At 36.4% G+C, this 13422-nt stretch overlaps 1 protein-coding gene across 2 annotated transcripts in view; it reads left to right on the top strand.

Moving 5' to 3' along the window:
• Nucleotides 1–13422, top strand: part of MGA (MGA, MAX dimerization protein) — a 97252-nt gene that overhangs the window by 34931 nt on the left and 48899 nt on the right. For both annotated transcript variants that reach the window (XM_006831749.1, XM_006831748.1), the window contains exons 7-10: nt 5486–6165; nt 8510–8858; nt 12081–12307; nt 12777–12944. In XM_006831749.1, the coding sequence (XP_006831812.1) occupies nt 5486–6165; nt 8510–8858; nt 12081–12307; nt 12777–12944 (1424 nt within the window). The remainder of the gene's footprint in view (nt 1–5485; nt 6166–8509; nt 8859–12080; nt 12308–12776; nt 12945–13422) is intronic.

The following is a 13422-nucleotide window of genomic DNA, read 5'->3' as shown; positions in this document are numbered from 1 at the left end:
TCTCAGTAGCCTTTTAAAACTACTTTTTCCTTCTGGTATTTGCACAGTAAGAAAAAGCCTCATTCTCCTCAAGCATAATTTTCAAATGTTAGCTTTTAGAGCTTTAATGATTTCAGTAGCTTTATTTATATGAGGGAGCTTCAAAAAGTTTGTGGGAAAATGGAATTAAAGGAGTATAGATTTTCCATGAACTTTTTGAAATCCCCTTGTATAACGCTATCAGAGTGAACTTCTGTTCTTAGTATTTTGACTATATGATATCCTTTCTTTGTTTTCACTTATTAGCAGTTTACATTGTAACCAGATAAATGTATTGTTCATTTGTCTAAAATAGTTTTCCCAATCTACATCTTTGAGCTGTTTTACAGTGTAATGCTTATCTTTCTACTAAACTTGCTCTTTGGCTTTTTGTTGTTGTTGTTATTAAGTGCCGTCAAATTGGTTCTGACTCATACAACCCTGTATAGGGTTTCTGAAGAGCAGCTGGTGAGCTTGAACCATCAACCTTGTGGTTCAAACTGATCTTGCAATCCAGCACATTAACGTTACCGCAGCACTTAAAAACTAAAGTTTATACTCCTCTTTTTGATATTTTACTTCTTGCTCAGCATTTTGTATCAGACTCAAGATACTGCTCTAATGTCTGAACTAATCTTTTGGCATCTTATTGGTCTGACTTGATTTAAGTATATTCTTGTCTCTTACTGTATTTTTAATTAACTGTGATCCTTTAACAATTTAAGATAGTTAGATCTTAAGTTGTCAAAGGTTGAAAACTTTCATGTTAATTTGTATATGAACATTTGACAGATAGTTGTTTTTGTTAGCTTTCATTAAGTTGGTTCCAACTCATAGTGACCCTATGCACTATAGAATGAAACACTGCCTGGCCCTGTGCCATCCTCACAATTGTTACATTTATGCCCATTACCTCTGCCACTGTATCAGTTCATCTGGTTGGGGGGTGGGGGGTGGGTAGGGACATCTTCATCTTTTTCTCTGACCCTCCACTTCACCAAGTATGATGTCCCCTCCAGAGACTAGTCCCTTCTAATAACATGTCCAAAGGATGAGAGACGAGGTCTTGACATCCTAGCTTCTGAGTAGCATTCTGGCTGTCCTTCTTCCAGGAGAAATTTATTTGTTCTTTTGACAGTCCATGGTACTTTAAATATTCTTCACCAACACTATAATTCAAATGCATTGCCTCTTCTACGATCTTCATTATTTACTGTCCAACTTTGATATACATATGTTGTTGTTGTTGTTGTTAAGTGCCGTCGAGTCGGTTCCGACCCATAGCGACCCTGTACAAGGTTTCCGAGGGTGTGAATCTTTACGGGAGTAGAAAGCCTCATATTTCTCCCACTGATATACATATAAGGCTATAGAAAATACCACAGCATTTTAACATTTTAAAGAAGTCTTTTGCAGCAGATTTGCTTAATACAAATGTGTTGTTTGATACCTTAGCTGCTGGCTTCCATGAGCATTGATTGTGGATCAAAGCAAAATGAAGTCTATGACAAATTCAATCTTTTCTCCATTTGTTGTTGCTTTTAAGTGCTGTCAAGTTGGTTCTGACTCATAACAACCCTGTGTAGTGTTTACAAAGCAATGTCGGTGGTTAGAAGTTTAGTGCTATCCTTTAGCACTACACTAAAACTCCATTTATCATAATGTTATTCATTAGTCCATTTGTGAGCATTTTTGTTTTGTGTACATTGGGGCTCAATCCTTACTAAAGTTTGTGGTCTTTGATTTTCATCTGTGCTTCAAATTTTCTCACTTTCAGTAAGCAAGATTGTGTCATTTGCATATAGCAGGTTGTCAGTAACTCTTCCTCCAATCCTGATGCCATGTTCTGCTTCAAATAATCTAGCTTCTCTGATTATTTGCTTTGCATATAGATTGGAGATAAGTATGGTGAAAGGAGACAATCCATCATACATTTTTCCTGATTTTGAACCATTCTTTATTCTCTTCTTTGGGTCTAGACCACAAATTAAGTGTTCTGGAATACCCATTCTTTTTTTTTTTTAAGTTTTTATTGTGAATTGAGTCATAGTTTACATGGGGGAGCATCAGTTTTACACTCAGTCGTTTCATTGTAGTGATTACAATCTCCTCCGTCCATCATCATTCAACAGTATTTGCTTCCATTCCGTTTTTGTTTTGTTTTTTGTATACAAAACCACTCAGGAATGTATAATAATTTAAACAACCAAAGGGCCTGCCTCCTGGTCACCAGCACTCAGTCTTTCTCTTTCCGTGAGTCTACAGTCCTCAGCTGCTCTGTCTCTCCATGTTTTCATCTCTGCCTCTATCTTTGATGTCGCTGCCTTTCTGGATAGAGTCCCACATTCCGCTCCTGCTCTTCTCCCTTGATGGACCTAGGTGAAATACCCATTCTTTTAAAATTATCCATAGTTTCGTATGATCCACACAGTCAAATACCTTTGCATAGTCAATAAAGCACAAGTAAATATCATTCTGATATTCTCTATTTTTGGCCAGGATCCATCTAATGTCAGCAGTGGTAGTCCCTCATTTCACATCCTCCTCTGACTCCAGCTTGAATTTCTGGCAGCTCTCTGTTGGTGTACTACTGCAACCACTTTTAAATTATATTCAGCAAAGTTTTTCTTGCATGTGATAGTAGTGATTTCCAAATTCCCTTGGGTCAGATGAGTGTCTCCAGCACTCCATCAGTTTGTTGACACATTTTAATGTGTATCATCAATTCCTGGAGCCTTGTTTTTCATCAATGCCTTCAATGCTGCTTGGATTTCATTCTTCAGTACCATCAGTTTTTGGTCATATGGTCTCTCTTGAAATGATAGCACATCAACCAGTTCTTTTTTCCTACAGTGACTGTATATTCCTTCCATCTTAATTTGATGTTAACAGCGTTGTTCAACATTTTGTGCATCAAATCCTTCACTATTACAAACTGAGGCTTTAATTTTTTTCTTTATTTCTTTCAGCTTGAGAAATGTTGAGCAAGTTTTTAATTTTTGATTTTCTAACTCCAAGTTTTGGCACCTTTTTTTTTTGTACACTTTCTCTTTTCTGGCTGCCTTTTGAAATTTTATATTTAGCTCTTTTGCTTCCTTATTTTTCCCAGTTTTCCTTAGCTTCTCTGCATTCAAGAGTTAAGTTTTAGAATCTCATGTGACATCCAGTTTTCTCTTTTTCTTTCCTATCTTTTTAATGAACTTTTGTGTTCTTCCTGTATGATGTTCTTGATATCATCCCACAACTTTTCTGGTCTTTGGTCATTAATGTCTAATCCATCAAGTCTGTTCTTGAAATGGTCTCTAAATTTAAGTGGGGTATAGTTGAGCTCATATTTTGGTTCTTGTGGACATGTTTTCATTTTTTTCAGCTTCATTTTGAGCTTATATATGAACAATTGATGGTGTGTTCCACAGACCGTCCCTGGCCTCGTTTGGCTTGGTGATACTGAACTTCTCTATTATCTCTCTTCCACAGAGATAGTCACTTTGATTCTTGTGTATTCCATCTGGTGAGGTCCAGATGTATTCACCTTTTATGTTGTTGAAAAAAATGTATTTGCAGTGAATAAGTCATTGTTCTTTCAAATTCTGTCATTATCTCCAGATCTTTTGCATCACTAAAGCCATATTTTCCATCTGTAGATTCTTCCTATCTGTTTTCAACTTCAGTATTCCAGTCATCAATAATAATTGCATGTTTGATCAGTTTCTAACTGATGAACTTAGTATAATTCTTAAATTTCATCATCATTGGCTTTAGTAGTAGATGAGTAAATTTGAGTAATAATGGTATTAATGGTCTTCTAGTAGGTATATGGATGTTATCCTATCACAGACAGAGCTATATGTTGAGATAGATCTTGAAGTAAATGGCATTCCTCTTCAATTTGTTGGTTCCTGGCATAGTAAATCACATGATTGTCAGATTTAAAATGGCCAGTATCAGTGAATTTCAGCTCACTAATTAATACAGAATATTGATCATTATGTGCTCTATTTCATTTCTAATAACTTCCAATTTTCCTAGATTCATACTTCATACATTCCAGGTTCTGATTATTAATAGATTGTAGCCATTTCTTCTCATTTTGAGGTATGCCCCATCAGCAAGTGAAGTACCTGAAAGCTTTGCTTAATTCACATAATTAAGGTCAACTCTAGTTTGTGGAAAGAACTCTGGTAGCTTCGTGCATTATGAGTTGGCCTGCTAACTGCAAAGTCAGCAGTTCACTCGAGGAAGAAAGACGAGGCATTCTGCCCCCATACAGACTTAAACCTTAGAAACCCTATACAGGGTTGCTATGAATCAGTACTGGATTGGTGGCACACAGCCTCCACCATTACCTACTTTAAGAAGGCAGCTCTTTCCTTTTCATGTTTTGAGTGCCTTCCAACCTGATGGTCTCATCTTCCAGCACTGTATCTGACAGTGTTCTGCTTCTGTTCCTAAGGATTTCTGTGACTAATCATTCAGAAGTGATCTGTCTCTCCTTCCTAGTCTGGAAGCACCACTGAAACCATTTCACTGTAGGTTACCCTGTTTGTGGCATAGCTTCCAGTATCACAGCAATACACATACCACCACAGTTTGACAAACTGAAAGACAAGTGGTGGTATCAAATAGTTAATGTTCAATAATTGTGCAGCTTGATAATTTGGGGGTAAGGCATAATTTAAGTAAACATCATCATTTTCCTTAGAGATTTGTTATTAATGCAATTATTGTCTGAATCCAATCTGTTCTCTTGGTTTTATATTTTGCCTTCTTTCTGAGGACAGAAGTTTAGAAGATTTTGTAGTTTGTAATCCAATGTGTCTTGCTTTTTTTTTTCTAAAGATTTGTTGTTTGTGGAGGGTTTTTTTTTTTTTTTTCTCTTTATGTGTATATTGAAAGTCTACAGGACACATCATCAATTTAACATTGTACAATTCATAATGTTTATTTCATTACAATGATTATAATCCTCTCTATGTACCATCAGTTAGCAATATTTCTCTCTATTCATGTAGGGGTTTTGTTTTTTTTAAACACCAAAGGGTACATTCTGCAAGCCTACCTCCTGGACGCCAGCTCTCAGCCCCTCTCTTTCCATGAATCTAGAATCCTCAGCTTCTCCCTCTCTCCATGTCCTCATTGCTGCCTCCATCTCTGGTGTCCCTGCTTCTCTGGATAGTGTCCCGCATTCCACTCATGCTCTTCAACCTTGATGGTCCAGAGAGTCCTCTGTTTCTGGACTGTAAGATTACTCCCCGTTTTTGTTACAAAACATATACCTTTATAATTGTGACAGTTCCAATTAGTCATGATAACAATAACTCACTGTTGAATCATACGATCTTATCCCCTGTTGTTTGTGTTTTATAAAATAGAAAGTTTTATACATGTTTGTGTAATTAAAACAAAAAAATTAAGGCAACTTAGATAAGCAATACCAAAAAAGTATCTTGTGTCTCTTTATTTCTAGGGGGCAATTCAGATGGTTCACTGAAAAACCGTTCTGCTTTCTGTAGTGACAAACTAGATGAGTATTTGGAAAATGAAGGCAAACTGATGGAAACAAGCATGGGTTTCTCTTCCAATGCTCCCACATCTCCTGTGGTATACCAGCTTCCCACCAAGAGTACCAGCTATGTACGAACACTTGATAGTGTACTAAAGAAGCAATCTACCATTTCCCCTTCTACCTCTTACTCTTTGAAGCCTCATTCTGTACCTCCTACTTCTCGAAAGTTGAAATCTCAAAACAAACAGCCAAATTTTACTGGCAGAAGTAAATCATCTTATAAATCCATTTTACCATATCCTGTTTCACCAAAACAGAAACACTCTCATGTGATTCCAGGAGATAGGGTTACCAAGAATTCTTCAAGTACCATCCCAGAAAACCAGGTGAATAACTTTGTTGTGCCAGCTTCAGAGGAAAACGTTTTTCCAAAGCAGATCAATTTGCGGCAGGCACACCAGCAGCAGCAGCAGCAGCAACAACAACAGCAGCCGTTTCAGGGAACTCGTCCTCCAGGCTTGTCAAAATCTCAGGTGAAGCTAATGGACCTGGAGGATTGTGCACTTTGGGAAGGAAAACCAAGGACCTATATCACTGAAGAACGAGCTGATGTATCCTTAACAACGCTACTTACAGCTCAAGTAAGTATCTTCTGTTTTCTGGAAGCATATTAGTGCTTGGCTAGAAAGTGAAGTTTGTGAGGGAAAATTGGGAATAGGGTTTAGGGGCACGAAGTTTTAAGCATTTAGTTACTTTGTTAAAAGCAAGCTAAGAGATATCCTCTCCATGTGTTCTTTTTTTTTTTTTTTTATTCAATGTTTTTATTTTGGATTGAGTGAAAGTTTACAGGGCACATCATCAGCTTCACATTCAACCATTCATATAGCTTGTTTCATTACATTGATTATTATCCCCTCCATATATCATCAGTTAACAGTGTTTCTCTCTATCCTCTTTAGCGTTTTTTTTTTTTGGGTGTTGGGGGGACTTGCCTTTTTGGAATTTACAGTCTCGGCTTTTAGGGAAGGTTTTTACATTTGTCTGTGGATATCCAGGGCTCATGTATGAGATTACTAACAAGCATTACTGAATAATCAGATGAGGGACAGTTTGCTTTGTCTACTAGGTGGCTAAAGTCTGATCCTCAGAGCCTGTGGTTTGGACGGTCAACAACACTTTCTCCATGTGTTCTTTTTTGCAAACTAGAAATTCAAATATAGGTGGATCTTTCCTGCTTTAGAATAACGTCCCTCTCCTGTATAAAGGCAGTTAAGTTTTAAGATTAAGTACTACACAGGGTTTCCGAGGCTGCAGATCTTTAAGGGAGCAGAAAGCCTCATCTTTCTCCTGCAGAACAGCTGGTAGTTTCAAACTGCCAACCTTGAAGTTAGCAGCCCGATTCGTAACCACTGTGCTAAAGGCAGTTGGCTATTTTTAAAATCTCTAGTTTCATTCCTGCATACATTTGTTGATCTTGTTAAAACAGCTGTAAAATTCTGCTTTGTTGTTAATGCCATGGATTTATAGCAACCCTGTATAGTGCTTCAAAGGAGCAGCTTACGGATTTAAACTGCTGACCTTGTGGTTATCAGTCTAGTGCTTATCTTGCAGCACAGAGGGAAAATAACAACAGCAAAACAACCATATTGAGAAACAAAACTTCATTTGTAAAATTTTATATTAAGAATATTTTATTTATATGAATGCACAATAATGCAACATGTTGGTTATTTTTGAACCATGAATTTGTATGCCACACCTTTCATTTTTTTAATTCTGTGACTAAATGCTAGAGCTGAAGATCATCATATATTGGGACTAAGTGCAGGATGTGTCTTTTATTATTAATAATTTCCAAAGACTTTTGTGCATGTATTATCCTTTCTCCTTTTTATTAATTATCTTAGAACAGGGATGGTAAAACTTTCTGTAAAGTGCTGGAGACTAAATATTTTAGATTTTGTAGGCCATACTGGCTCTATTAGGATCTCTGGTAGCATAGTAGTTATGAATCGGGCCGCAAACCGCAAGGTCAGCAATTTAAAACTACCAGCTGTTCTGCGGGAGAAAGATGAGGCTTTCTGCTCCCGTAAAGATTTACAGCCTCGAAAACCCTGTGCAGGGTCACTATGAGTCAGAATCGACTCCACAGCACATAACAACAACAACAACTGACTCTGTTGCATTTACTTAGCTGTATTGTGTAGTGCTATAGATAATATGCAAATATGGAACTGCTGTATTTTAATAAACCTTAGTTACAAAACAGGCTGTATTTGTTCTTTGGACAGTAGTTTGTACACTCTTGCCTTAGAATAGGGGTGGGGGGCCAGACAAGACCCTTGAAATAATTTGCTCTGGTCTTGCCAAGACAACTGTAGTTTCAGTCATCACGTTGTTGTTGTTAGGTGCCATTGAGTCAGTACCGCCTCAGGGATGAGTTAATTAAATGTTTGACCAATTATGGCAGGTTAATTTTTAAGTTGATGATTTTGTATGGACCACAAATGATGTTGTCAATTTTGGCAGAAAAAAGGTTCCTCACTCCTGCCCTAGATAATTGTATACATTTTTTTATTGTAAGGTGTATTTAATCTTTGTTGCTGCTTTAGCTAATTAATGGAATTTTTGTAATGTTAGTCAATGCCGTGTATTAGAATGAGGGGTTGTTTACAGTCTTTTGTCTTCAGTTATGATCTGTCCCTTAAATCTGTGTTAACCTTGTGCTGTTATTCAGAAAAGAAGGTAGACCAGGCAGAGCAAATACATGATTCTATTGGAGTCTTGGTGTGGCGCTGTGGGTTAGTGCACTAGACTGCAAAGCCGTTTGAACTGCAAGGTAGGCAGCTCAGGCTCACTAGCTGCTCCTCAGAAACCATATACAGGGTCGCTATGGGTTGGAACTGACTTGATGGCACTTAACAACAACAACAATCATATATATGGGCAATTTAGTAGAATTACAATTTTCTACTTTTATTTTAGGCATCTCTCAAAACTAAACCTATCCACACAATCATAAGAAAACGAGCTCCTCCATGCAACAATGACTTCTGTCGACTGGGTTGTGTATGCTCCAGTCTAGCTTTGGAGAAACGCCAGCCTGCTCACTGCCGCCGACCAGACTGCATGTTTGGCTGCACTTGTTTGAAAAGAAAAGTTGTACTGGTTAAAGGGGGATCCAAAACTAAGCATTTTCAGAGGAAAGCTGCTCCTCAAGATCCATTATTTTATGAAACTTTGGGAGAGGAGTCAAGGGAAGAAGGAGAGGACAAAGTCAGGGAGGAAGAGGAACTATTGAAAGAGAAAAAGAAGAGAAAGAAACTGGAATATAGTGAGTATTGATATGATATAAAACAAGAGTGTAGTCTTAGTTTTTTGTGAAATTATGCTTCTTTTAAAACAGTAATAACTATTTTAATCCTGATCTACTTACTTGTCCGTATTTTAAGAAATTCTTACGATCTTTCAGTGTGCTTTTTATATGGCATATGTGCCTTTTTAAAATGAACATTTACTCTGAGAATGGCTATTTTTGTATGTGTTAAATTTTTGTTAATCTCTTATTTGGACTTCAGAGTGACTTTGAAGTTTCATCCAGTTGTCATCTTTCATTGTTTATTTTCCTTTTGCCCAGATGCTACTTGGAAAGCATACAGATGATCAGTATAACATGTAATATTTTTACAAAAGTGTAAATTCACAAGAAGAGAAGACCTTCTGGTGTTGGTTTGAGCCACGCACCCAGTGATTGAGGGCAACAGGGGGCACATTTGGATATATTCTACAAGTCTGCCTCCTGGCTGCCAGCACTCAATCTCTCTCTTTCCATGAATCAAGAGTCCTCAGCTGCTCTCTCTCTCCATGTCAACATCTCTGCCTCCATCTCTGTTGTAGCTGCTTCTCTGGACAGGGTCCCCAAATTACTTAATTTTTATAAGACCTTACTTCCTTATTTGGAGTCCTGGTGTAGCACCGTAGGCTAATGCGTCAGTCTGCAAAGTCGTTAGAACTGCAAGGTCAGTGGTTCAAGCACACCAGCTGGGCCTTGAAAACCCTATATAAGGTCATTATGGGTCGTAACTGACTCAACAGCACTTAACAACAATAACTTCCTTTTTAAAAAAAGCTTATTCCTTCACAGCTATAGATAAGAGTGAAAAATTTATCTCTGAAGGAAAAATTTAACATGTCAAAATGATAACTAAAGAGAAAAGCACCATCAAGGAAGTTTTAATTAAGTTCAAATGAGACAAAATGCAGATCTACTCATTTATTTCTAAAAAGGATAAATAGTTGAAAAATAAATGAGTAGCATTAAACATAAATATCATGAAAGGAAGGAATGAAAATGATGCAGAAATCAGTGTCTGTATATGAGTGTTTTCTTCAGGTCTCTGCTAGAAGTTTTCCTGTTTAAAGATCTATCCAGCAAACAAAGGCAAAGGAAATGACAGAACTTTGAAAAGTTAATAGATTCTCTTAGTGTCTAATGTTTGGCTTCAGAGCTCAAATAAACTCCAAAAAACCATGGAATCACTTGCAGTATAAGATGTAAGAAAATGTTTTAAGAGCTACAGTTTCTTATTTGGCAATGATGGTAGTATACAAAATGAAAACTGTTGAGCCTGATTGTTGTTGTTAAGTGTTGTTGAGTCAGTTCTGATTCACAGTGACCCTGTATAGGGTTTCCCAGGAGCAGCTCGTGGGTTTGAACTGCCATCCTTGTGATTTGAAGTCCAGCGACACAACCCAAGACATCATGTCAATTCAAAACACAATACATGACATTTATGGTCGTATTTTAGAAATAGGTTCAACAAAGAAATTGCCACAGAAATGGGTGATACAAACCTGTAAGAAATTGTGGACTCACAATATAAAGACAGTTGTGAAGATGATAAATACCTGCCATTAAAAGAGCCTGGGCTTTTAAGTTATATACAAGTTTTTATCTAATATGAAGGCTTTGAAGGAATATGGAAAAGTTAAAGGAGACAAAGAGTTGTTTCGGTAAATTTAGAAATTGGTTTAAATAATTTTATGTTAAAAACCAAAACAAATAATTTTTTAAATAAAAAGAATTGCATTCATATTTTGGTTTGAATACCACAGTGAAACCTTTGAAAACTTCAACCTCTTTAAAGCAGAAACCTACCAAAGAAAGAAACTGCAATTATTTTCCAGTTAGACAAACTGTAAAACAGTGGTAAGAGTATATACCCTGTCAAAGCAGAAAACTTGTGAGATCTGGAAAAACAAGGAGTCCTTTCCAGTTTGGCTCTCACAAGTTTCACTTAGCGACTAAATTTAGATTCATAAACTCTTGGTCTAGCAGCTTCACCCTAAATAATCTGCAGAACTCTAGTTATGTATTTTACCAGAATCAGCTTGATGGCATTTAACAACAGCAGTCTGTACAAAATTACTTATGGCATCATGATTCACAGTAGCTTAAATTTGAACACAACTCTGAAAAATACAGTAACAGTAGAATGGCTAAACAATGGTATGAAGAAAGCAAATGAATTACAGCTATGTGCAAACAGCATGAATATTCTTAAATATAACCTTGAGTGAGATAAAGTAAAAAAATACATTGTTATAATTCCATTTACATAAATTTCAGTAGCAGACAAAATTAAACTTTGGTGTTAGAAATGCAAGGAAGTGGCTGTCATTTAAATGATTGTCTTTTGTGGAACAAGTAAGGTTGTTGATACGCAAGAACTTATTGGTATGATGGCAGTATTCTGTTTCTTTATGTAGTGTTTATATGGGTGTAAACTATTCAGCAGTACATATATGATAATCTGTACTTTTGTGTATGGATATTTCACAGTAAAATTGGAGTAGGAGGACTATAGTGTGCTGAATTGTTAGCATGGCAATTCTGTAGGTCTTTTGTTTAAGTCTATCATCATTTATGATGTAACTACTTTGGACATTGTGAGAGGATAGGATGTACACAATTAAAACATCCATCTCTTAAGTTGCTGAAGGTGCTCCTGTCTTTATGCTGATTTATCTTCAGAAGGCAACAATTATGCCTTGGTCTCTTCAGCTGGCTCCCTTGGGTTTGACTCTAGTTCTTATACTTATTACATTGCTCTCCTGGATCTTAGCTTCTATAAAATGAGAATAGTAATATTTATTTTGGGGCTATTGTAACAGTCAAATGAGTTAAATCCTATCAAGTGCTTGGAGAGCAGTTCAGTTAGTATTTGAAATGTGGTATACAGTGGTATCTTTTCAATAAGGTCTTCTCAGACCATGTTAAATATAATAGCATTTCTTGTTAATTCTTCATTCCCTTATATTCTGCTATGTTTTTCTACACATGATTTATGACCTCATTTTAGGTATTTGTTAATTTGTTCTTTCTTAGTAGATTATAAGCTCTGTGAGGACACTAACTTTGTTTTATCTGTAACTATTCTATTGTTTTAATTCATTATTACTTTCTGTTGAGGGACCATATTTTATTTTGGCAATACCTCAGCATTGAACTTTTATTGACAAAAGGACCTAAAATTTTATCCTTCCTTTTGTTAAGCTATATGTGAAACAGAGCCTGAACAGCCCATTCGCCATTACCCATTATGGGTGAAAGTAGAAGGTGAAGTAGATCCAGAGCCAGTTTATGTTCCAACTCCCTCTGTCATTGAGCCTATGAAACCATTGTTGTTGCCTCCGCCAGAAGTTCTATCTACTACTGTGAAGAACAAACTGCTCACTGGAATTAAACCTGCAAAACCATATACTCCTAGACCTAATCCTGTGGTAAGCTTTGAGCTTCATTTTCTCTTGTAAGTTACAAATACTTATAAAGATGATGGGTTCTAACTAGATTTTTGGTTGATTCCTATACATACATATATATATGAGAATGTGTTTGTGTGTGTGTGTGTATACTGTATAAATAAGCCTTATGTGTACATATTCCCTGGAGATCTTGTTAAAATATATCTTTGGGGTGGAAATAAAAAAATATCAGTTAAGGGGTTGAACCGAATGAAACTCTGAAATTAAGTCATTTTGTTTTCTGATATGATACGAAATTTCTTAATAGAGAACCAGCATCCTTCCTGACTGCTCCTAATTCAGCATATGCAGACTGTATGCATAGTATTTAACCTTACCTTTGTTTTTAAAAATGCCAAGTGTTATATAACAGAAACAAAGATGAAACATCCTTTTGTTTAGGGATTTTCCCCAATGTATAGAATGTCTTATTGTATAATATTTACAGATTCGTGAAGAGGACAAAGATCCAGTGTACTTGTACTTTGAAAGTATGATGACTTGTGCCCGAGTTCGAGTGTATGAACGAAACAAAGAGCAGAGACAGCCATCCCCATCCCCTTCATACCAGCAGCAGGGCTCGTGCCATTCTAGTCCTGAGGACTCTAGTGCAAAGGTGAATTTCTTGTTGCATCATTCTCTCTTATCTTCAGTTGCCTGTTTAATAGTTTTAGAATTTACATTATACTCTTAAGAATAATTTACAGTAATTCTTAATGGAGTAAAGAAGGCTGATTTCACCTAAATATCAATATATCTATTTTTCTACATATCTACTGTAGAGCTCTATATTCCTTACAGTTAAATTGATTTGAGACTATTCTTTTCTCTTGAAAGTAAACATTTCTATCTTAGTTAAATCAGTTAATCGGTAATTATTAGGTTTTTCATCTTTCCACATTGGTGAATTTTCTAAATAGCTGAAGGTTGTTTGATCTGGTAAGCATCAAACATTTTGTGTTTTTTACTGAAAGGCACTATCAAGTCAGGTGTAAATCCTTTTCTTGGTAACTTAGAACATTACTGAATAAGACTACCGCAGCTGTATGTGCAAATGTCTAATAAGATTGCTAAGAGTCAGAATTGACATTATG

The sequence above is a fragment of the Chrysochloris asiatica genome, unplaced genomic scaffold (assembly GCF_000296735.1).
Source record: "Chrysochloris asiatica unplaced genomic scaffold, ChrAsi1.0 scaffold00004, whole genome shotgun sequence".
Lineage (NCBI taxonomy): Eukaryota > Metazoa > Chordata > Mammalia > Afrosoricida > Chrysochloridae > Chrysochloris > Chrysochloris asiatica.
Note: the sequence above shows the minus strand (reverse complement) of the source record. Positions and strands in the feature narration are given on the sequence as shown.